General features: G+C 43.0%; 1 protein-coding gene across 1 annotated transcript in view; it reads right to left on the reverse strand.

Annotated features, from left to right (window-relative positions):
• Nucleotides 1-8,709: 8,709 nt before the first annotated feature.
• Nucleotides 8,710-25,278, reverse strand: part of LOC144480704 (zinc transporter ZIP12-like) — a 64,675-nt gene continuing 48,106 nt past the window's right edge. The window contains exons 11-12 of the mRNA XM_078200299.1: nucleotides 22,355-22,542; nucleotides 8,710-9,336 (exon numbers count right to left, since the gene is read on the reverse strand). Coding sequence (XP_078056425.1) covers nucleotides 9,208-9,336; nucleotides 22,355-22,542 — 317 coding nt within the window. The 3' untranslated portion in view covers nucleotides 8,710-9,207. The remainder of the gene's footprint in view (nucleotides 9,337-22,354; nucleotides 22,543-25,278) is intronic.

Raw genomic sequence — 25,278 nt, forward strand, 5'->3', positions numbered from 1 at the left:
AAAATATGCATTTTGTTAAAGAATTTCCAGTAACAATCAAAACAGATTCTGTGCTTGTAAAAGTATATTTCCAGCGCTGGCGAGGTTGTTTGACAATAATTAAAACTTACCACATTGTTAAGAAGAGTACTGAAATGGACAAGCCCTAATTTTCCGTGGTGAGTTTAGTTTGTAGATGACATGTAAATATAAAATTTCATGTTGTTTATAATTTGAATGGGAACCAGGGCCAGAATTTTACATTGCCTGGATGGGCGTATACCTGACCCGGAAGCACGTGAAGATGTGTGAGAGGGCGTCGTGTGTGTATCCTGACATCAATACGCAATATTTCAGTCAGTGCGTGCAAGAATCTGAAACGCCCCCACTGAGAATTAAAAGGGCAGCACAGTGGAACAGTGGTTAGCACTGCTGCCTCACAGCACCAGGGACTTGGGTTCAATTCTGGCCTCAGATGACTGTGTGGAGTTTGCTCATCTTCCCGTGTCTGTGTGGGTTTCCTTTGGATGCTCCGGTTTCCTCCCACAGTCCGAAAGACGTGTTGGTTAAATGCATTGACCATGGTAAATTCTCCCTCAGTGTATCCGAACGGGCACCGGATTGTGACGACTCGGGGATTTTCACCGTAAATTGTTAGTGTAGGCCTACTTGTGACACTCATAAATAAACTTTATTAAAACTGTGCGGGTTAGGTAGATTGCCATTCTAAATTGACCCTCATTGTCAGGGAGATCAGCAGGGTAAATACGTGAAGTTACGGGGATAGGGCCTGGGTGAGATTGTTGTTGGAGCAGGCTCGATGGGCCGAATGACCTCTTTATGCACTGTAGGGATTCTATGATTCTATGAATTAGGCTCATTAAGAAGTACATTAAAGTACATTTCATGTGGCCCATCTACTTTTACGGTTGACACTACAACCTCAATGCAGGGTGGAAGGAATTAAAATTGAAAAAAGTGTCTGGGGACTGAGGTTTTCTGAGTTCTGCTGTCAGGTGTTTGAATGTGCTGCCTAGGCACAGTTTGCTGGGTTTTGTAGAGGTCTGCAGCTCCCTGAGACAGCTCCGCAGCAGCTGTCCACCTTGGGGGAGCCCATTTGTAGCGCCAGCCCATACCGTCACTTTTCCAATCTGCTTCCCGGCCTGCTGAGAGTGCGTGCCCAACAGGAGCAAACTCCAGGCCCAGGTAAACAGGTGCTGGTCCCTACTTTCCGGCTGTTCACTCCACCAAGATCTTCTGATCCCACTGATGGTGCACCCCCACCAGGAGTTTCCTGGCAGCACCAGGTGGAGTCAATGGGAATTCCCATGGACAGCAGCGGGACCAGATATCCTGTCGCTGGCGAATGGCGGGCTGCTTCCCACTGCTGAGAAACACACCACCGGGAGGCCGGAGAATCCCACCTGCTGTTTCTGACCAACTTATCAAACGGCACATCTTGGAAAGCAATGTCTGGAATCTTGCATTGGACTGTGTATTGGAACTAACCAGAAATCTCTGCCCATAAATAATAGTGAGTGCTGTTTCTTTTACAGTAAACATTCACACATGGTTTTCTGCTCACAACCAAAATAGAAAGATACCTGTCATATACTGAATATCGACTGAATTCAATTTTCCTCCTCCAATATCAGACTTTCCATGTCAGTCACATCTTAATCTTGGCAGTTCACCAATAACTGAAAACCCCTGAGGAAACTGCTCCCCTTCTTTATCATTAGGATATGATTCTATTGCTAAAGTGAGTGATCAGTTATAGGTGGAATTAACTGGATCCTCAATGGTCTCGTTGTTTTATCAGTGTTTCTTTGCCAGTCCAAGTATATGGTGGTGCTATTTTCTTTCCTCCCCTGCATTGTATCTGTTCAGAGTCTGTGATGTTTTGGCTGATCCTTTAGTGCTTATGTTGCTCCTCTGGGGGCTCAGTTGAAAGGAAGTTTCTCAGGAAAGAGGGAATACTATACATTGAGCAGCCAGCAAGACCATGCTATATCCATTCAATATAATGAGAACCAACAATGATACAATGTCTAAATACCTTACCGTTCAGTTCAATGTTCCACTGGAGTTTCTATGATGACTGTAATTTTGATGTTTCTGATCAATGGAATCAGTCCCTTTAGCCTGAGGGCACAACCTCGGGCTAAAGGGACGATCCTTTAAAACAGAGATGAGGAGGAATTTGTTCAGCCAGCAGAAGGCTGTGGAGGCCAGGTCACTGAGTGTCTTTAAGACAGAGATAGCTAGGTTCTTGATTAATAAGGGGATCAGGGGAAAAGGCAGGAGAATGGGGGTGAGAAAAATATCAGCCATGATTGAATGGCGAAGCAGAGTTGATGGGCCGAGTAGCCTCATTCTGCTCCTATGTCGTATGGTCTTATAATCCTTCCCCCAGTTATAATATGGAAACAATTAGGCAGACAGGAAGCTAATGATACACAAAGCTAGCAGTCTTAATATTTTTCCAAACAATTTATAGAGTCCCCTTAATGTAAGGAAACATTTCAAGGCACATCACAAGGACGTTATAAAACATGACACTGAGCTGCATAAGGGATTGTGAGGACAGTCGACCACAAGCTTGGTCGAAGGGTTAGATTTTAAGGAGGAGGGAAGCAAGATAGAGTGGTTTATGGAGGGAATTCCAGAGCTTGGGGCCCAGACAGTTGAAGGCACTGTCACAAGTGGAGAAGTAATTATGTAGTTATTTATTTATTAGTGTCACAAGTAGGTTTACATTCACACTGCAATGAAGTTACTGTGAAAATCTCCTAGTCACCACACTCCAGCCCTTGTTTGGGTATACTGAGGGAGAATTTAGCATGGCCAATGCACCTAATCAGCACATCATTTGGAGTGTAGGAGGAAACCGGAGCACCCGGCAGAAACCCACGCAGACACTGGGAGAACGTGCAGAGTCCACACAGTCAGTGACCCAAGCCAGGAATTGAACCCAGGTCCCTGGTGCTGTGAGGCAGCAGTGTTAACTACTGTGCCACTGTGCCACCATGTAGTTATAATATCGTTTTTGAGCACTCTAAGTTCTCCAAGGCTTCAACAAATACCATTGAGGAAGACCATAAGAAATAAGAGCTGGAAAAGGCTATTTGACCTCTCGAGTTTGTTCTGCCACTCCACAAGATCATTGCTGATCTTCCAGCTCAAGTCCAGCTTCCCACAGTATCCTTATGTCCCTTAATTGCCTCAGTGAAAAAATTCCCATCTCTGTCTTGAATGTATTCATCAACTGAACACCCTCAGCTTGCTAGAATCTGGAATTCAACAATCCTTTGAAAAAACTATCCTCATCTCAGTCCTAAATAAATATGAACATTTATAGAATAATATGTTAGAAATCTGGCAATCACTTAGATCTACAATGGAGGTCTAGCAGCCTGCAAGAGGAACTGGTCTGAGCTGCTGATTGCTGTTGTATGTAATATCCTGCACAAAATAAATTTGGGTGTTAATGAACATAAGCAGTTTTCAGTACTATAGATCTGTGGTCAAAATGCAGCATAGAGCAGTTAGGTTTTGCATTGACAATATATCTCAGAAAATCAATTTATTGAGACTTGTTTTTGTGCAAATGCTACAAAATTCTAATATATATATATTGAAGAGAACATTTGAAACAGTTGGCATCATTGGATATGCAGAAACATATGTCACAATGCTGTGCGCAACTGTGGGTGCCAAAATAACTACTGTTTGCAGAATTCACAGGAAATAGGGCAGGTATTGAGGCCATCCTCCCACTTGGAATAAAAAGGAAATAACAGATTTGTGAGCACTACGTAGAGCAAGAGGGTGAAGAAGAACAAGGAACAAATCAAAAAATGCCAGAAGCACTCCACAGGTCAGGTAGCAACCGAGGTGAGAACAGGCAAACAAACAATCGCATGTGGAGTTTTTTTCGTTCTATGTGGGCATCACTGGCAGGGCCAGCATTTATTGGCCATTCCTGACAGCATTTTAAGAGTTGACCGCGTTGCTGTGGATCTGGAATCACATGACTAGGCCAGGTAAGGATGACAGATTTCCTTCCATAAAGGATATTAGTGAACCAGATGAGATTTTATGACAACTGACAATGGATTCATGGTCATCATATTCCCAGTTTTTATTGAATTCAAATTTCACCATCTGTTGTGATGGGATTCAGTGAATTATCCTGGGTCTCCAGATTACTAGTCTAGCGACAATATCACTGCGTCTCTGCCTTCACTTTGTCATCACAATGTCCAGGAGGCCTTGGTGCATGGTGGTAGTGTCCTAACCTCTGGCTCTGAAGTTCTGAGTTCAAGGCCCCTGCTACTTACTCATGGAAAGTGTTCATGATATGGTTCAATTGACTGATGTTCTGTTTGGGAATCCACTATTCCCCAAAGCAGGGGAATCAAAATGATCATGAAGGTACATCAAGAACCACAACTTTGCCCCTCAGAAGCCCGTCTGTTTCCAGCGTTTTCCGTTTGTGTTTTAGATTTTCAACATCTTTAACTGCTTTTTGTTTTGGGATGGTGAGATAGTCTATTTTGCACTTGAGGTCTGATATTGAAACTAATAATAGACCACGAGGTCGGTGGTAGTAAACTAACTGGGGTGGCACAGTGGTTAGCACTGCTGTCTCACAGCGCCAGGTACCTGGGTTCAATTCCGGCCTTGGTTCACTGTCTGTTTTGGAGTTTGCGCATTCTCCTCGCGTCAGTGTGGGTTTCCTCCGGGTGCTCCGGTTTACCCCCTTGATTGACCCCCCATGCTAAATTGACCCTCGTGTCAGGGGATTAGCAAATTAAATATGTGGGGTTACGGGAATAGGGCCTGGGATTGTGGTTGGTGCAGACTCGATGGGCCAAATGGCCTCCTTCTGCACTGTAGGCTTTTTTTATGATTAACAGTTTATTAACACATCTTTGTCCTAGCACAGTCAGCACAAGACTGGCTAGGCAAGCTCCAACCAGACTGGACCTTGAGTCCCAGGTCACCTGAACCATTCTCTTAAAGGGGCATGCCCTAACATACATGACATGTTTCTAACTAAATATTGAAGAAAGCGGGATAGGGAGTGGTGGCGTGTGGTTTGGGGTGGGTGGAGGGGTGCAGTTTCTCATTACACTCATGTGGCCATATTTGACCAGTGTTTTCAATTCTCCTATCATTGGTACACAGTCTTTCCACAGTATTCAAAATCCATGCAGAAAGAATAAAATATTTCCATAAATACATCCAACTTTCAAGAGACTTCACATGAGAAGGGAACTGATAAGAGAAAGCAGAATCAATTACAACGATATTTGAAAGTTAAAAAATTACAACAATGGATGAATGATTTGGAAATCATAATTGAAAGCCAAAGAAATCCAGAAAGAAGATTGTGATGTTTGGGACAGAGTTAAAATCCCAGGAAATGATGAGTGACAGCCAGCTCAAGGTATCAGCAACAAAACAGAGATAAAGGGTAGGTTAGAAAAAGGTCAAGATCTGAGAGCTTAGGCCAGCAAAGGTAATTTGACTTAAATGAGTGACATACCTTTCAATTTTCCTCTGATTTTCTCGTCATGCCTGCACGTTATAGTTCAGTGACATTCACATCAGTGGCAGTGTTGGCATAATTATCACTTGCAGATGATAAAGGTTTGTTAAAGTTTAAATTAAATTACCAGTAGTCAACTATAATTACCGTGTGGACGGAGAATTAGAATTGGCCTTTCTGGCAGATTGTATGCCTGAAGGAAGCATTTAAATGGGCGGTGGGGGGGGGGAGGGGGCTGTAAACAAGAGGTGAAAGCATGAGAAATGAGGCCTCAATGTCATAGGGATTCGGCTCCGATGATGTCACAAGGCCTTCCTGCAGCTTTCTGAGATATAGAAACATAGAAGATAGGAGCAGGAGGAGGCCATTTGGCTCTTCGAGCCTGCTCCTCCATTCACCATGAACATGGCTGATCGTCCAACTCAACAGCCTAATCCTGCTTTCTCCATATAACCCTTCATCCCATTCGCCCCAAGTGCTATATCTAGTCATCTCTTGAATACACTCAATGTTTTGGCATCAACTAGTCCCTGTGGTAATGAATTTCACAGGCTCACCACTCTTTGAGTAAAGAAGTGTCTCCTCAACTCCACCTTAAATGGTCTACCCTGAATCCTCAGACTGTGATCCCTGGTTCTGGACACACCCACCATCAGGAACATCCTCCCTGCATCTACCCTGTCTAGTCCTGTTAGAATTTTATAAGTCTCTATGAGATCCCCCCTCATTCATCTGAACTCCAGCAAAAACAATCCTAACCTAGTCAATCTCTCCTCATACATCAGCCCCGCCATCCTTGGAATCAGCCCGGTAAACCTTCGCTGCATTCCCTCGAGAGCAAGAACATCCTTCCTCAGAAAAGGAGACCAAAACTGCACACAATATTCTAGGTATGGTCTCACCATGGCCCTGTATAATTGCAACAACACATCCCTGCTCCTGTAGTCGAAACCTCTCACAATGAAGGCCAACATACTATTTGCCGCCTTTACCACCTGCTGCACCTGCATGCTTACCTTCGGTGACTGGTGCACAAGGACACCCAGGTCCCGCTGCACACTCACCTCTCCCAATTTACAGCCATTCAGGTATAATCTGCCTTCTTGTTTTTGCTTCCAAAGTAAATAGCCTCACATTTATCCAAATTATACTGCATTGATTTGCTCACTCACCCAACCTGTCCAGATCATGCTGAAGGATCTCTGCATCCTCGTCACAGTTCACCTTCCCACCCAATTTGGTATCATCTGCAAACTTTGAGAGTTACATTTTGTTCCCTCATCCAAATCACTAATATATATTGTGAATAGCTGGGGCCCCAGCACCAATCCCTGTGGCACCCCACTAGTTACTACACGCCAATTTGAAAAGCACCCATTAATTCCTACTCGTTGTCTCCTGTCTGCCAACCAGTTTTCTATCCATCTCAATACGCTTCCCCAATCCCATGCGCTTTAATCTTGCATGATAATCTCTTATGCAGTACTTGGTCAAACACTTTCTGAAAGTCCAAATATACCACATCTACTGGTTCCCCCTTGTCAATTCTACTAGTTACATCTTCAAAGAATTCCAACAGATTTGTCAAGCATGATTTCCCCTTCATAAATCCATGCTGACTCTGTCTGATCCTGCCGCTGCTTTCTAAATGGTCTGCTATAAAGTCCTTGATAATGGATTAGAGAATTTTCCCCACTATCAATGTTTAGCTTACTGGTCTATAATTCCCTGTTTCCTCTCTCCCTCCCTTTTCGAATATTGGAGTGACATTAACTATCCTCCAATCTGCAGGGACTGTTCCAGAGTCTATAGAATCCTGGAAGATGACCACCAATGCATCCACTATTTCTAGAGCCACTTCCTGGGATGTAGAATATCAGGCCCTAGGGATTTATCTGCCTTCGATCATATCAATTTTCCAGCACCATTTCTCTACTAATATTGATCTCCCTCAGTTCTTCCCTCTCACTAAATCTTGCATTCTCCAATGTTTCTGGTATCTGATCTGTGTTCTCTTTTTTAAAGAGGACACAAGAGAGCTGATGGTTTCCCTGTCAAACCAAATCTGACAGCAAGTGGACCCAAGGCCAGAAGTCAGCCAGCAAGTCACTTTTAATATTTTTGTATTTTCATTATGGGCTAGCTTAAGGAAAAAAACAGTAAAATGGGGAAATAAGAATACTAGTCAGAACTGGTTTTGCATACTTGAATATGGAATACCAGTAAAACGGGGAAATAGGAATACTGATCTGAAGTGGTCTTGTACACTTTAAAATGAATACCAGTAAAATGGGGAAGTAAGAGTACCAGACTGAACTGGTCTTGTATATTTTAAAATGGAACACGAGTAAAATGGGGAAATAAGAATACTGGTCTGAACTAATTTTTCTAGCTCTGCCTTTCACTCCTCTATTCCTGGAAAACTGACTGTGATCCTTTCGCAAACCCACTCCTGACCACTTCTCTTAGCGATGGAGACATTTCCTTTCAGTCCCCAATATCAGCCTCCTGCCCATCTCCTCCCTCCGTCAGCCCCCCCAATTTTAATGGTCTGAAGCCACCGCTTGCCGACTTCTCAGCTGCTTGATTGGGAGGTTGGACAGTGGCATGTTAACATTTTTAAAATTTACTTCACTGGCCCTTTCCTTTGGCTGTGCCATTTCTGTCAGCTTTGGCCTGGCAGGGGAAGCCACAGTTGCTTCCCCTGCTCAGGCGTCAGGGTGAAACAGCTGAGTGCACCCCAGTGGGACATATTTGGCTTGGGATGAATGATCTTGTTGCCTACAATTTAAAATTGCATCAGCCAAATCAAGGGGGAAATGGTGATTCCTCCATTCCCCCCTCTCCAGTCTGACTAAACCCCCTTCCCTTTGTCTACAGCGTTAAAGCTTCACTAAGATTTTTAATGTAACATAGATGTGGAGAAGGTTGTACTAAAGTTACTGGATAATTTTCTGAGCACTTGTGGTTGCCGTGCCAGCTCATATCAGAGAATGGCAAATGCACTGCTTGTGATTTTCTGAAGTGCATTGGCACTGAGTGAGGTTCTCACTGCCAACACATATTTGGAAAATTACCCCATGAGTGTTGGTGTAAAGAGATAAGTACCTTTTTTTGCTTTCAATTGGTGAAAAAAACCTCATCTTTAACAAATATACTTGATTGCAATCTCTAACAGCAAAAGTAAGAATTAAGTTTTAATAACCTTCCTTAAAATTACATGATTACATGAAACAAAATAGTTTAGATAACTACTGGAATAAGAAGGTGACGTAAAGTCAGATTTTAAAAAAAACACAGGTTCATATCAAAATCCTGCTCAATTATTTTTGATAGCAAACTAATTCTTACAAACTGTAAGTAAATTATTTTGGTTCAAACATGATGTTTCTCTTGTACTTATAACAAATGGTTAATGGACAGATCTACCAAATGCACTTTTCAGCAAAACTGCTTCAGATTTGATGAGTTGTTAAAATGTTCATGAAAAGCAATTGCAAAATAACTATTAAATATTAGTGATGATTTGTACGCCTTTCCTGATCGTAGCTTCAATTGTCTCCAAGTATAATTGTTAGTTTCAGAAGTCCAGTGCATTATGTGAAATTGTAGTCAATTTTCTGTGCAGGCAGCTTTCATCTCTTTGTGGGAGGACAGCACTTGAGATCGTTTTACATGGTGAGTCTGTGTTCAAATAGGGCAAGAAGGAGTAGGCAAGTCCAACCCAGGAGCAATCCAATGTTCTGAAAGATGAACATCAGCCAGGGCTTTGTTGTTTTTACATGTGCCATCTCAGGAAGCTATTGTAAATGAAACAAAAGGAGGTTAACTTTGAAATATCATTGTATTCATGCTCTAAAAGATGAATCTCCTCCATGGCATGCATTATTTTTCAGCCAGTGAGATGGCAAGGTGAGATGCTAGCTGGTATCTGGCAGTCTGTAGCCAGTGTGTACCCTGCTTCTGGCCTCTCCGCGGGCAGCACAAATTTAAGGTGGAATCATGTGCCTTCCCCCTTGGTGAGTTTAATGGCAGAGCTGTCATTTAATCAGGTGGGGGGGGGGGAGGGGGGTGGCAGTTCCCCCACCACCAACACACCATCGCCACCTTCCTGTCTCCACCCTGATTAAGTCCGTGGCAGGAAGGTCCGTGGACCGCCTTCCTGTCCCACTGCCAACCCAGATCTTTAAATGGGTGGGGTTCCTTGCAAGGTCTGAGGGGGCAGGGTGACTCATTGTAATGAAACAAGATAAGAGACACTTTGACTGTGGGCCTGGTGGGGAGTGGGGGCTGCTGGTGACCCTAAGAGTTGGTGTCCAGCAGCTACAGTGTGCATGCTCACAAACAAAACAGAGGGGCAAATGTATAAAGAGACTCCCAGGCTCAGTCTCCTACAGGCTATCTTAGAAATAAGGGATGTGAGACAAAATGTCCAAAATGGATATGGGTCAGTTGGTCACTATGCTAGAGGTGGTCCCTTGTTCAGAGGCATTCAGTGATCGAAGGAGCCAGCATTAGCAATGGGCACCTCGCAGAAGGAAAAACCAGTTCAAGATTTTCAAATTGCAGGAAAAGGTTAGTAACACTGGCATCAGTAATACTGGAGTTCCATCTGAAGGCACATAAGACCAGTTTGGGTTGTTTTTTTGGTACCTTTAATTTCCAAGTTACAATGGTTGCCACCACCATGACACCCACCCGGTGACCCCACTCTCACCATATCTCATCTCTAGCCTGGGATCCAGTGACAATCCTGGGCCTCAATTGAGTGTCTCACCAGTGCCTCTCCACTGGCACTGCTGCTCAGTGGAGCTTCTGGGCTCTGATTGGCCAGCACCTCTCAGTCAGTGGCACTTCTATCCTCAGGGTCCTTGATCCCAGGGAAAGGACCTGCCTGTGGCTTGTCAAGTGTGTGAGTGGCATATGATGTGGCAGGCCATTCCTAAAATAAATGATTGGGATTCTTGCTCGCTCGCCAACCAGTGGCTGAGACCACTGTTTCCTCCACAAGATTATGTCCCTGGTTTTCATCACACCAAGGCACAGGCCACGATTTTCCAGTCACCAACCGCCCCCCTACCCCCGATGTTTTTTCTAGTGGCAGAGGTGGCTCACCATTGGTCGCTGTTGTCGATGGCATTTTGTATGTTTTGCCCGTCCCACTGTCGAGGAACTCGCCATGGGGGCTGGCCATCTTCAGTGGGACTGGATGACCCTGGGACATGGGCATCGCTGGCTGGTCAGCATTTATTGCCCATTCCTAGTTGGTGGGAAGGCCACAAAATCCTACCCAGTTTTTTGAGACTTGGTCAAGTATCATCCGTGTAGTGCTGTGTTAGTTGGTTTAGCTCATTTGGCTGGACAGCTGGTTAGCGATGCAGAGTGACGCTCATAGCATGCGTTCGTTTCCCATAGCAACTGAGGTTACTCATGAAGGCCTTGCCTTAGATGTGAGATCCTCAGTTTAAATTAATTCCTATATGGTCATCTGGGATTATGGTGACTTTTTAGTGTGTAATTGAGTAGTTTTAAATGAAGCTGCTTAACAACTCATTCTAACTTGTCTGATCTGAAAACAAATTTTGGCCCCAAAAATGCTAGGTTGGTGGAGGGCAGAAGTCAGCATTTGTAACTGTGTTATGGCAGAAATGTGGGCAGGCTCTAGCCGATCCTATGAGTTAATTAGTCAAACATCGGCATTAATTAAATATCAGAATGTGGTAGCTCGCAATAACAAAATATATTTTAAAGATTTTCAAAGTTAATTTTTATTTAATTACAACATTGTCATTAATTTTAACCTTCATCATTTTGAAGATGATTAGTAAAAATGGACTGCAGCTTCAGATGTTGTTCGCAGCAATGGTTGCAAAGCCAATGAATGCCATTAGGTGGTGCTAACATTGCATTTCCAGTCCACATCATCAGAAACTGAGAAATAGCCGGTTGGAGGCAAACAATAGAATTGTTTCTTGCTTTTGAAAGAATTGATATCAACTCTAACTTTCCTGGATTCAGATTCTACTTATTCCACATTTATGATTGTGTTTTTTATTCATTCAAGGGACATGGGCATCACTGGCTGACCAGCATTTATTGCCCATTCCTAGTTGCCCATGGGCAGTTGAGAATTAACCACATTGCTGTGGCTCTGGAGTCACATGTAGGCCAGACCAGGTAAGGATGGCAGATTTCCTTCCCTAAAGGACATTAGTGAACCAGATGGGTTTTTCTGACAATCGACAATGGTTTCATGGTCATCAGTAGATTCTTAATTCCAGATATTTTTTCTTGAATTCAAATTCCACCATCTGCCGTGACAGGATCCGAACCCAGGTCCCCAGAATATTAGCTGAATTTCTACATTAATAGTCTAGTGATAATACCACTAGGCCATCGCCTCCCCGCTTCATTGTTAACGTCAGTTTACATGAACATTTCATCACTGTTGTGGTCAGTAAATTGTGATGTAAAATGGGCATAAGTGTGAAAGAAATGCAGGTCACATCCAGGATGTCCATTAACTGTAGTACATCTTTGATTTATTTATTATTTATTATTGTCACGTGTATTAACATACAGTGAAAAGTATTGTTTCTTGCGCGCTATAGAGATAAAGCATAATGTTCATAGAGAAGGAAACGAGAGAGAGCAGAATGTAGTGTTAGTCATATCTAGGGTGTAGAGGAAGATCAACTTAGTGTGAGATAGGTCCATTCAAAAGTCTGATGGCAGCAGGGGAGAAGCTGTTCTTGAATCGGTTGGTCCGTGACCTCTGACTATTGTATTTTTTCCCGACGGAAGCAGGTGGAAGAGAGAATGTCTGGGATGCATGGGGTCCTTAATTATGCTGGCTGCTTTGACGAGGCAGTGGGAATTGTAGACACAGTCAATGGATGGGAGGCTGGTTTGTGTGATGGATTGGGCTACATTCACGACCGTTTATAGTTCCTTGTGGTCTTGGCCAGAGCAGGAGCCATACCAAATTGTGATGCAACCAGAAAGAATGCTTTTTATGGTGCATCTGTAAAGGTTGGTGAGAGTCGTAGCTGACAACACTAGCTGACATCTTTTTGGCATCTTTGCCACCAGGAAGCCAGGTACGCCCCTATGCTTACATTAAATACAAATCTTCTCCTCTGCCCCAATTTTCCCTTTGATATACAACTTTCCTGCAGACTTGCTGACAGAAACCTAAGGGCATTGCCTGACCTTCTGCTGAGGGGGCATGCCATGGTTTATTGTTCTCAGAACTTGACTCTCTGTCCAAATGAGGGGGATATAGGTGGGTATATATTCAGCTTGATTCATGCTGGAATAATCAATGGTGCTAGCAAGGCTTTGTATAAGCACATCACAATTTAAAATGCTTCTTTAATCAGACGGAAATGCATTCTTCCTTTTTTTGATTCTTTCACGGGATGTGACTGACACTGATCAGGTCAGCATTTATGTTGCCCATACTTTCATAAAAAGGTGAGTGGCTTGGAGGGGAACGTGCAGATGGCAAGAAGAGACTCCCAAAGGTACCTGGGTGTCTTTGTTCATAAGTCACTAAAAGTGAAATGCAGGCTAACCAAGCAACTAAGAAGGCAAATCATATGTTTAGCCTTTATTGCAAGTGGATTTGAGTACAGGAGGAAGGAAGTCTTGCTGCAGTTGTATAGAACATTGGTGAGACCACATTTGGTGCATTTTTGGTCGTCTTACCTAAGATTGTTCTTTTCTGGATAGGTACATGAATAGGCAGGGAATGGAGGGATACGGACCATGTAGAGGCAAGAAAATATTAGATTAGGGCAGCATCTGTGTCGGCACAGACTTAGAATCATAGAATCCTGCAGTACAGAAGGAAGCTATTTGGCCTATCGAGTCTGCACCGATCACAACCCCACCCAGGCCCCATCCCCATAACCCCACGTATTTAAGCTAGCTAGTCCCCCCGACATGAAGGGACAATTTAGCATGCCAAATCTCCTAACCTGCTCATCTTTGGACTGTGGGAGGAAACTGGAGCACCCAGAGGAAACCCACGCAGACACGAGGAGAATGTGCAAACTCCACAAAGACAGTGACCCAAACCGGGAATCGAACCCGGGTCCCTGGCGCTGTGAGGCAGCAGTGCTAATCACTGTGCCACCCACTTGGTGGGCCGAAGGGCTTGTTCCTGTGCTTTCCTGTTCTTTGTTCTTCTTCTTTATTCTTTGCTGGAAGGATAAACTTGTCTTGGAGGGAGTGTAACAAAGATTCACCAGGCTAATCACTGGAATGATGAGACTGTCCTACAAGGAGAGATCGAGGAGACTGGATTTGTATTCTCTAGAGTTTTGAAGAATGAGAGCTGATCTGTTTGAAGTGTACAAAATTCTTACAGGGCTCAACAAGTTAGATGCAGAAAAGAGTTGGAAGGTCTGGAACCATGGCACTCAGTGTCAGAATAAAGGGTCAGTCATTTAGGACTGAGATGAGGAGGAATTTCTTCACTCAGAGGCTGGTGAATCTCTGGAATTCTCTATCCCAGAGTGCTGAGGAGGTTCAGTCATCGAGTGCGTTCAAGATAAAGATCGATAGATTTCTGGGTATTAAAGATATCAAGGGAGATGGAGAGAGGGTGGGAAAATGGCATCAAAGTAGACCAGCCATGATCTAATTGAAAGGCGGAGCAGGCATGAGGGGCCGAATGGCCTGTTCCTATATTAAGCTCTGTTTGTTTTCCTTCCTCAAAAGTGATTGTTCTCGAAAGTTTTCAGAAGTAATCGAATAAAGTAAAAAGAGGAAGCAGCAGCTAAAATAAATGCCTAACCGTGGACCCAAATTACAGCAGGTACAATATCTCATTGCCCTCTGTGTGCTCACTGATATCTCAAATTGACTGAGGAAGTTTCAGGCCTCTTAGTTCTCTGCCTTTGGTCTATGTTACATTTCCTGGCTCACGTCTTTCACTTTGCTTTGGATGTATAATATATATAGATATATTATATATATATATATATATATATATAGAGTACTGCCTCTAACTGTTCAAACGTCTGTGCAATGCAACCTGCTTCAAACTGCAGCTACTGCCAATCCTCGTGTCATAGGCAATCCACACATCTGTATACGTTCCCCGTTCATGCTGTAGGTTAGCTGTGTCATCATTAAAATTAGTTAATTTGCCACTCAGAGATGTTGTCCCCTCTTATTTCCCCTTCTTGCAGGATATGTTCAGTGGGACCTAGAGTGGTTGGCTTTACACTATGGTGAACAGTAGTTCTCGACAGGTAAGTTATCAAAGAGCTGTCTCTACTCCGCTCTCATTGCTAATCCCATCTCCCGATGCTTTGTTCAAGAGGGCTTTTTCCCCCCAAGTGATATGGTGGGACTTCCTCAGATCAGAAGCTCCAATCCGATCCACTACTGGAACCAAACAACAGCTGGTGCTGAAGCCAGGTACAGAAGATGAAAAACACATCAAGGATTTCATAAAAGCTGAACTAACTTGATTGACATTTTTGTTGGAGTAACAGGGATAATGAGATGAACATAGACTTGGTCAAGGCCACAGAATAGGCTTGACAGCAAATCTGAAGCTGGTGAAATAAGAGGGGCAGTTGCAGCATGGAAATGAGTGACAGGAACAGAGAACCCTTTTTGGACTGGGGTAAGGTACACTCTGGGGTTCCGCATGAGTCGGTAACATGACCATTGCTTTTCGTGATGCTTATTAATGGCCTAGGCTTGGAGATGCAAGGCAACCTTGCAGCTGACACAAAAGGTGGAAATATTGTCAAATGTGAGGAGGATAGTGAAAGACTTCAAGTGGACATCGACAGACTGGGAAATAGGCAGACACATGACAGATGCAATTTAACACAGAAATGTGAACTGATACACTTTAAAAAGAAGAATAGGCCATACAAAATAAAGGATACAATTCTAAAAGGGGGCACTGGAGCAGAGAGACCTCGGGATATATGAGCACAAACTGTTGAAGGTGTCACAGCAGCCACCTATGATGGATGAGCCATAATAAGGATCCTGAGCTTTACAAATAGGAGAACAGAGTACAAAATGGTGGAAGGGCCAAGATCCAGAAGACACCAATTTAAGGCTATTGGCAAAATAACCAACATTGATATGAGGAAAATCTCTTTTATGCAGCAGCTGGTTAGGACCTGGAATGCACTGCCTATGAGTGTGGTGAGAGCCGGTTTAAATGTGGCTTATCCAAAAAGGAATTGGATAAGCACCTGAAGAAAAAAAATCAAGTCGAAAGGGAAAGGGCAAAGGAGTGGAACTAGCTGAATTGTTGTTGCAGAAAGCAGGCATGGACTTGATGGACTGAAAGGCATCCTGTGCTCGAACCTGTTCTATGCTCCCATGAAAAGTGGTTATCTGGTAGAAGAAACACTATGTAGGAGTTGTAGGTGGGTTGATAGGGGGTGGGGATTGGTTGCAGATCGCAACTCCAAGTGGATAGAACAGCATTTGAAAGATAAAGTCATAGAATCATAGAATCCCTACAGTGCAGAAGGAGGCCATTTGGCCCAACGAGTCTGTACCAGGGACCCGGGTCCAATTCCGGCCCTGGGTCACGGTCTGTATGAAGTTCTCCCCGTGTCTATGTGGGTTTCCTCCAGGTGGCCCAGTTTCCTCCCACAGTCCAAAAGATGTGTGGGTTAGGTGGATTGGCCATGCTAAATTGTCCCTTAGTGCCCAAAGTGTGTAGGTTAGGGGAATTAGTGGGATAAAGATGTAGGGTTACGGGGGCCTGGATAAGATACTTGGCGCAGACTCGAATGGCCTCCTTCTGCACTGTAGGGACTCTATGATTTTTCTGGCTGTTTTGTGATCAGATATCACGTATGGATAGAATGTTTGACTCACAGGCTCTGGTCGTGTGTCAAATTTCAGCCATGGCCCTAATCACACCTGTAGGACCCCAGTTTGATGGAATGGAATCTAATTGGTTGTATCAGGCAGACATTTCAGCCACTCAGAGATACGTCTCTAAAAGTTTCAACAAGCCAATCACTGGAGTTACTGGGGCGGTTGGTTACCAAACCGATTTAAAGACTTTTATTGCCCCATTAATGCTGATTTTCTCCAAGTGAAAAGCAATCCTCGTGATTATAAACTTTTAGATGGATATCTGAAGACATTAAGATAGAGGGGTTAAACACAGGAGGGGTACCATGTGTATTACGTAATGGATCTCACACTTTATTTTCTCTTCAGAACAAATTCCAGATTCCAGTGGTTGGATCTTTAAAAGGGTTGGGCCTGTGCACAAGTTGCTATGACCAGCCTGAACGCTACTTCGCTACAGTGACCTTGACCCTGATCCATTTTGAATGAGGATCAGATTGGCTTCCCATCAGGAAGCAGTGGGCAGTCGACTAAGGTGAGTTTTATTTAATTAAGGGGATTATGAAGATTGGAATTTCCAGTTGGCATTGGGAGAAGCTCACATTGGCCTGGACCACTAATGCTGTCGGCCGAGGGTGGGAAGGAAGTATTTCTGACGGATCAAGCAATGGGGCATGCCACCTCCCTTATGGCCACCGTGCTACAGCTGCACCCTCCAGGATCATGGCCAGCATTTTAGCATTTTCAGAAATAAAGCTAACTTGTTCCAGCACTTGTCTCTGTATCTTATTACCAGCAGCTCCCACCTCGGTCGATCGGACCATCAATCACTGAGTGATGGAAGGTCTCCCATTGGCCCTCCAGCATTTGGAAATCACCTGCTGCTCCTGATTGGATGTGGAATCTGCTCCCTGGCCTTTAATTGGCTGGAGTATTGAGCTGGAGTGGCACAGTGGCACTGTAGTTAGCACTGCTGCCTCACAGCGCCAGGGACTCGGGTTCAATTCCAGCCTTGGGTGACTGTGTGGCGTTTGTACATTCTTCCCATGTCTGCATGGATATCCTTGGGGTGCTCCGGTTTCCTCCTACAGTTCGAAACATGTGCGGGTTAGGTGGTTTGCCATGATAAATTGTTCCTTAGTGTCCCAAGATGTGTAGGTTTGAAGGGTGAAGATGTGGGATTGTGGGGATAATGTCTGGGTAAGATTTTTTAAAAAGATGGGTCGGTGCCAACTCGATGGGCCAAATGGCATCCTTCTGCACTGTAGGGATTCTATGATTACAGGGAACACACCAGGCAGAATCAGGACCTGGAACTAACTCCCATTTCCAATTCCAAATCTGATTAAAAATTCAGCTCCACAAGCTAGATTCATTCCAGAAGACAATGAGAAATTTGAATGCAGGTGGGAATTCTGAATATCAATAATATTTAAAGAAAAGATTACAATGCTGTGTGATCAACACATGTATTTACTTTTGAATATAAATAATTCTTTCACATAAAAAGTAAATCAAGGGATAAAATGATCATCTTAAAATTTGACATCAAGATATTTCAAATTGAAATATGTTTTTAATTGCATGAACAGTACGTTCATTCTGTCAAAAAACATTCTGTGATTTCTGAACTCTTCCATCACTCTATTTGCTATCCTGGATACAAGGGCAAATCAACAATGTTTTTATACTGCCTGCTTTCTGACCACAGATAACATTGCCAAAGTCCAGATAGCCTGCAGACTTTTGTGCAAGAGTCGATGAGCTTAATCTGAAACAAATTGTTCGGTGATCTCCATCAAGAACAGTCTGCAGATACACATAATGTTTCAGAAAGTATATAATGAAAAATAGGTGCCAACCTGATGAAACTACAACACAGGACAACATGATGCTATGGACAGGGCCAAGCAATCCCACAGTCAACATATGCGGACGGAATTTCCCAACCTCACAGCAGTGGGTTTTCCAGCCATCAGTGGGAACTTTTGGTCCCACTGAAATCAATGGTGACTTACATTCCTTGCCTGTGCCATTTTTGGGGAACCTGCGGCGGGCATCAACTTCAGCAGGACCGGAAGATCCTGCAGACAGGAAGAGCTGGAAAATTCACCCTGTATCTCTGTTCAGCCAGTTGTGAATGGGGAAGGACAATTTAAGCAATTAGTTAGAGGAAAAGACCCCATGAATATCCCCACTCTCAATGATAGTGGAGCTCAGTGCATGTGTTTAAAAGACAAGGCTGAAGCACTTACAAATATCTATCAGCAAAAGTGCTATGGGGATGATCGTTATTGGTCTCCTCCTATTACCCCTACCATTGCAGATGCCAGTCTTCCACCAATTCAATTAGCTTCACGCGACATCAAGAAATGGCAAAATGCACTGGACTCAGCAATGGCTACAGGACCCAACAGCATCCCAGCTGTAAACCTGTGCTCCAGAACACACTGTACCCATCGCTCCAAGTTCCTGTCCTAGTCACACACTATACTGACTTGAACATATATCACTTGATTTATTGTCACTGAGACAATATCCTGGAACTCCCTAATTAATAGTATTGATTGTATACTTTTATCACATGAACAGAAGCAATTCATGACGGCTCACCACCGCCTTCTTGAAGAACATCACATCCAATTAGTAGTGGTGTACTCATTACTATTTGTATATTTTAAATGTTTTTTCAGGTGTATGAATTAATTTGTTTTGTTGGGAAAGACTCCATTTTTGAATTTTTGAGGGTTTTTTTGGCGCTTCAGTACTTCTCTTCATAAGTTTTCAGTTTGCTTTGACATGATATTATACAAGGAGGTCAGAGTGAATATATATTCGAAGATTCTGAACATACAGCATTAGGGAAGTGAAGAAGATGATTTTGCCATGGATTAATTGGGCCATGGCCCCAAGGCTTTCTGGCCACACCTATCGCAATGTTGGGATCTGCATTTGGACATATGATGGGAGTCCTATAGCTATTATCTCCAGAGTCACAGAATGGTTACAGCACAAAAGGAAACCATTCAGCACATCACGGCCTGTATTTTACAACCTCACTCGGGCGAGGCTCATAAAATCCTGCCAGAGGGCAACAGAGAATTCCATTCTGCGAGCCTCACCTGCCACGATTTTGGGGTGGGCGTGCTGGTAAAATCAGGGCCCATGTCTCTGTTGGTCCTCTCAGAGAGCAATTTACCTGCTGTCACTAGCCCTGCATATTCTTCCTTTTTAGATAATAGATAATTCATTGCCTCATGAAACAATGTCCTTGGCATTATGCATCCTTTTATCCACTAAATGAGCCTGCTGGGTCTGTATTTTGTCACTTCTCTTTCACAGTCAGCTGCAGCCCTTCGAGGGCTACATTTGTGTGCAACTTGCAGACCCCCCCGACCCCCAAATAGGAATGCTGCAGGCCTTTCCACGCAGCCTAATCAACATGGAACAGAACATTGTGGAAAATAGGCCATTGTCTGCTCCTTCCGCTATGGGCATAGTGTTTCCACTATACATCTGCACAGCTTCACGTTTGTGCTATTAGAAAATTGGGTCCGTTATATCAACAAAGTGCTACTGAAAAAGAAAGACTTGCATTTCTGTAGCATCTTTCACAGCCTAAGGGCATCCCAAAGCATTTTACAACCAATGTCATTGCTGATGTATATGTAGTCACCATCAGAGCAATGTAGGGCTGAGTGGATGATGAATGGGATGTTAAGTCAGCGATATAAGTCATACATCATCGGTAGGTACATATTGTTTGATCACAGTGACGTTAATGCAGGACTAAAATTTAAATGCAGCAAATATGTCACTCTGTAAGTGATTTCCACGATCCACATTAAAACAACCTGTAATAACAGACCCAAACTTTCATTTTGTATTTTGCTTTGATAGTGCTACTAAAATGAGAAGCTAATGTGGGAAAGTTGCAATCTCCATCTTACCATTCAATGGAATATTATGTGATCAGCAAACTGTGACCTACAATACTCGATTTATGAAAATTTTCATTTCAAAATGTTCTCATTTTTATTTCAGGAATTGTTTTCATCATGATCATTTTTCAAACAATTAATTGAAAAATACCTTTGTAACAAATCATCAGATTGGCCAGGACCACGCCAGGAAATTTAATAGACTGTTCATGAATTAAAAATCTTTGGAAATATTACTTATGGTTGTCAAAGTTTTTTTTAACTGAAATACTTTACCAATATTTGTAACTCTAAACATACAAATAGCTGTTGTGACCATAATAAGCACATCAACCTCAATACCTAAAGAAGGAAGTTAGATTTAATTCTTTCAGATCAATCGCCGAGCAATGTGACTGCACTACAAAGGACTTATTGTGCAACATTTTGTATGGAAGGATTTTCACTTGATTAAACTTAGCGATATAAAATAATAAAACTGGCTTGGTTTCATTTTCTGGAAAACACACATCCCTGGCTTTTGGCTTAACGGGTCACAAAATATTAGATTTATTACATGTTCCTGTTCCTGATTAAAAGCAATCTTTACCACTCCAAGGAAACAGATGAAAGTAAAAGTTTGCAGTTGAGAAATTTGGCTCATTAGTACCCATTTTGTGGGTTCTACAAGTATCCTCCGGGTTTCAAATACCGTCTTGCACATTTAAATGTGGGTGAATTCATGTCAGATTCCATGCTGATATAGGCATTAGTGTGCACAAAGTTAATGTCGCAGACCAGGCGCATCATGTCGTTAATCAGTGTACAATGCTGATTTGAAACCAGCATCACCACTTTTGAGCTCAAAGCCCCAACAGACAGTCTCCCTACATGGCTAAATGCAGGTTCAATAATAGGAAGGACCACAACCCCCATCCTCTATCACTAATTAAGAGATCATAAGCTTTTTCAAAATTGTTCATGGGATGTGGGTGTCGCTGGCTGTGTCAGTATTTATTGCCCATTCCTAATTGCCCTTGAGGGAGGAGTTAAGAGCTAATCACATTGCTCTGGATCTGGAGTCACATGTAGGCCAGACCAGGGAACGGTGGCAGATTTCTTCCTCTAAAGGGCATTTGTGAACCAGATGGACTTTTTATGACAATTGATAATTGTTTTGTGGTCATCATTAGACTTCTTTTAATTCCAAATCTTTATTGAATTAAAATTTCACCATCTGTGGTGGAGGGATTTGGACCTGGCAGACATCATGTCTGCATTACAATCAGTCGGCAGAGGTTACTCACATATCAACATCCCCACACAGTTTCAGAAAATATCTAATTTAGCCACCTTTATTTTTATAAACCACAAAACGTTTTTCAAAACTAGTAATTAAGATGAGTTTTGTGTTAGGGAGTGTGGGTTAATAACCCATGTCAGTGTTTGCAAACAGCGGTGTGTGATAAAGCTACTAAAACTTGACACTGTAAGGGTGAATCACCCATGTGTTTTGTACACAGAGAATTATCTAGTTTAGTTGCAAAGTAGGAATAATCTTGAAGGCTGACATCCCGAGCTCTCCTTGCTGTGCGTGACATACTTGATAGTTTTTCCTCATTTAGCCTTGCCTTCCCCAAGTATTCACCTCAGAACTTAACTGTAACACACAGTATTTCATGTTTAATCTCTTAAGAAGGAAGTCCCTAGCTCCCTCTTCTGCTTGTCTACCTTTTGTACCAAAATAATTGACTTCATCCCAGGTCCTGCATACGTTGACGTTAGAGTAATGGTAGTAGAAACACATAGACCCAGCTCTGTGGAATCCTCATGTCTATCAACCATTCTTTCCTCATTTAAAAGCCTCTTCCAAATTCATCTCCACAAGGTCACCACAACCATTCTCTCCTTCTGCAATTATGACTTGTCTTGAAATTTCATTTTAGTTTAATCCGACCATAAAAGCACAATTTACTGTACTGAAATACTATGTAATTTTGGAAGTCTCGATAAAGTTGGTAATAGATATTAAACATCTTCAACTCACCATTTCTACCAACGAAAGGTAAAGGAACATCCCTGCTGTCACAGTGAAAATCCATTGCTGAATATTGAGATCAGCTGACAGAGAGAGACCAATGTAGAGTCCAATAAAAGCAGTTAGTGCACTAAATAAATTCATCAGCAAGGCAAGCTTTATGGATAAACCAGAGTTCAAAAGTACAGCAAAGTCGCCTGTATGAAAACAAGAAGTGTTATTAGTGAGAAATGCTGGAAATACTGTGCAAGAACCAGCAGCCAATGTTTAATAGGACATAAAGTTGACAAATATATTTAGGGTGGCAAGGGATGGGAGTGTTGTGGTAAGAGAGGGGAAGTTGGACTGAGTCTTAGAGAGGGCATGACAGATTTACACACACAGTGAGGGAAGGTGCACCCGAGTCAAGCTCCTAGATATGCGGAGGATGGATGTCATGTCCAGATGACTGTTCTTGGTCCCAGATTTTGTCACTTTCACTCTAGGATCAACTGATCTAACTTTAACTTGAACCATCAGTTGTGGAAAGCTGATTTTGGAGTCTTAAAGGTGAAATGCTGTGGTTCATCCTATTGTTAAATAGAGAATAAACCTTTACTTTACATTCCTTTTTTGTGAACTTCATTTCCTGTTCTTCACTTTGGAGGCTCCGAACTTCATTTGGAAGTCACTCTCGAGATTGCTTTTAAGTGGGGCCTTAAAATATACCAGATAAAAGCAAATTACTGCAGAGGCTGGAAACCAAAAGAGAAAATGCTGGAAAATCTCAGCAGGTCTGGCAGCATCTGTAAGGAGAGAAAAGAGCTGATGTTTCGAGTCTAGATGACTCTGCGACATTAATTGTGTACACACTAATACCTATATCAGCATGGAATCTGACATTAACTCACCCACATATAGATGTGCAAGACACAGATGGTATTTGAAACCTAGGGGATACTTGTAGAGCCCACAAAATGGGTGCTAATGAGCCAAGTTTCTCAACTGCAAACTTTAACTTTCAGCAGTTTCCTTGAAGTGGTAAAAAATTGCTTTGACAAAGGGTCATCTGGACTCGAAACATCAGCTCTTTTCTCTCCTTACAGACGCTGCCAGATCTGTTGAGATTTTCCAGCATTTTCTCTTTTGGTTCCTTAAAATATACTGTAAAGCTGCAATATGAGATCCCTTGTGGGGATTTCCTTTTTATGATACACATGTAAAGAGGACTAAGAGCAAAGAGTTCAGCGAAGCCAGTCTTATAATGCAGCACTGTAGGAAATACCAATTTGTATAGGTGCAGAAAATATTTTCCGAATATTTCTCAGCAGTTATGTACAAGGAGGTTTAGTGCATTCAGAAGTCCTGGAAGTGCTTTGTTCCATCTGAAAGGAGATCATAAACTTTCCCAATAAATAGGCCATTGTTTATTGTCATTCAGAAATCCAGTGTTACACTTCATTTCCTGGCACTGGTTCAGCCTAAGGCTTGCCATCCGTATTACAACAGTCAACTTGTGTGGCTTGGAAATTAGAAGTGCAGCCTTTAAACAGCTAACTCCGGTTTTTGCAACAGCGGGATAGGTGAGCAGCAGATAATTAAACAAGATTTTGGCAGTTACCAGGGGAAAAGGGTGAACAAATAATATGACACCTACATGAGGTGAATCTTGCAGGGTGTGTGGCAACTAACAGCTGGGAATCTCCAATTCAGGAGTGGCCTTAGGACCAATTGGTGTCTCTTCCTCTATGGAAGTTCTGGTGGCAGCACCTTTTGCATTGGATATCAGACACTGGGAAACAGTGGGTTACAGGTTGCTTTCTTTCAGGATTTTCCAGAACAAATAGCTGCCAGTAGACCAACTAATTACTAAACTCACAGGTCAAGAACACAGTGGGAAAAATGGCCAGAGGTGACTTAACCTTTCTCAAGGCAGCAGCAGAATGACAGACATCCATCCTTCACCACAGATCCGAGGCAATACCTGGTTGCCTAGACTGAAATTTCAGAGATGAATCCAGCAGTAGCTCACTCCCAGGTTCATCTTGCCATAAGAAGAGGGGCAGCACGACCCCATTTGATTTGATTTGATTTGATTTATTATTGTCTCATGTATTAGCATACAATGTTGTTTCTTGTGCGCTACACAGAAAAAGCATACCGTTCATAGAGAAGGAAACGAGAGAGTGCAGAATGTAGTGTTACAATCATAGCTAGGGTGTAGAGAAAAATCAACTTAATGCAAGGTAGGTCCATTCAAAAGTCTGACAGCAGCAGGGAAGAAGCTGTTCTTGAGTCGGTTGGTACGTGAACTCAGACTTTCGTATCTTTTTCCTGATGGAAGAAGTGGAAGAGAGAATGTCCGGGGTGCGTGGGATCTGCAATTATGCTGGCTGCTTTGTCGAGGCAGTGGGAAGTGTAGACAGAGTCAATGGATGGGAGGCTGGTTTGCATGATGGATTGGACTACCTTCACAACCTTTTATAGTTTGTGGTCTTGGGCAGAGCAGGATCCATACCAAGCTGTGATACAACCAGAAAGAATGCTTTCTATGGTGCATCTGTAAAGGTTGGTGAGAGTCGTAGCTGAAATGCCAAATTTCCTTAGTCTTCTGGGAAAGTAGAGGCATTAGTGGGCTTTCTTAACTATAGTGTCGGCATAGGGGGGACCAGGACAGGTTGTTGGTGATCTGGACACCTAAAAGCTTGAAGCTCTTGACCATTTGCACTACAGGAGCAACCTCTTGTGGCATGATGGCACAGTGGTTGACACCACTGCTTCACAGTGCCAGGGACCCAGGTTCGATTCAAGCCTTGGGCCACTGTCTGTGCAGAGTTTGCATCTTCTCCCCGTGTCTGCGTGGGTTTCCTCAAGGTATTCCAGTTTCTACCCACAGTCCAAAGATGTGAAGGTTAGGTGGATTGGCCATGGTAAAATTGCCCCTTAATGTCCAA

The sequence above is a fragment of the Mustelus asterias genome, chromosome 2 (assembly GCF_964213995.1).
Source record: "Mustelus asterias chromosome 2, sMusAst1.hap1.1, whole genome shotgun sequence".
NCBI lineage: Eukaryota > Metazoa > Chordata > Chondrichthyes > Carcharhiniformes > Triakidae > Mustelus > Mustelus asterias.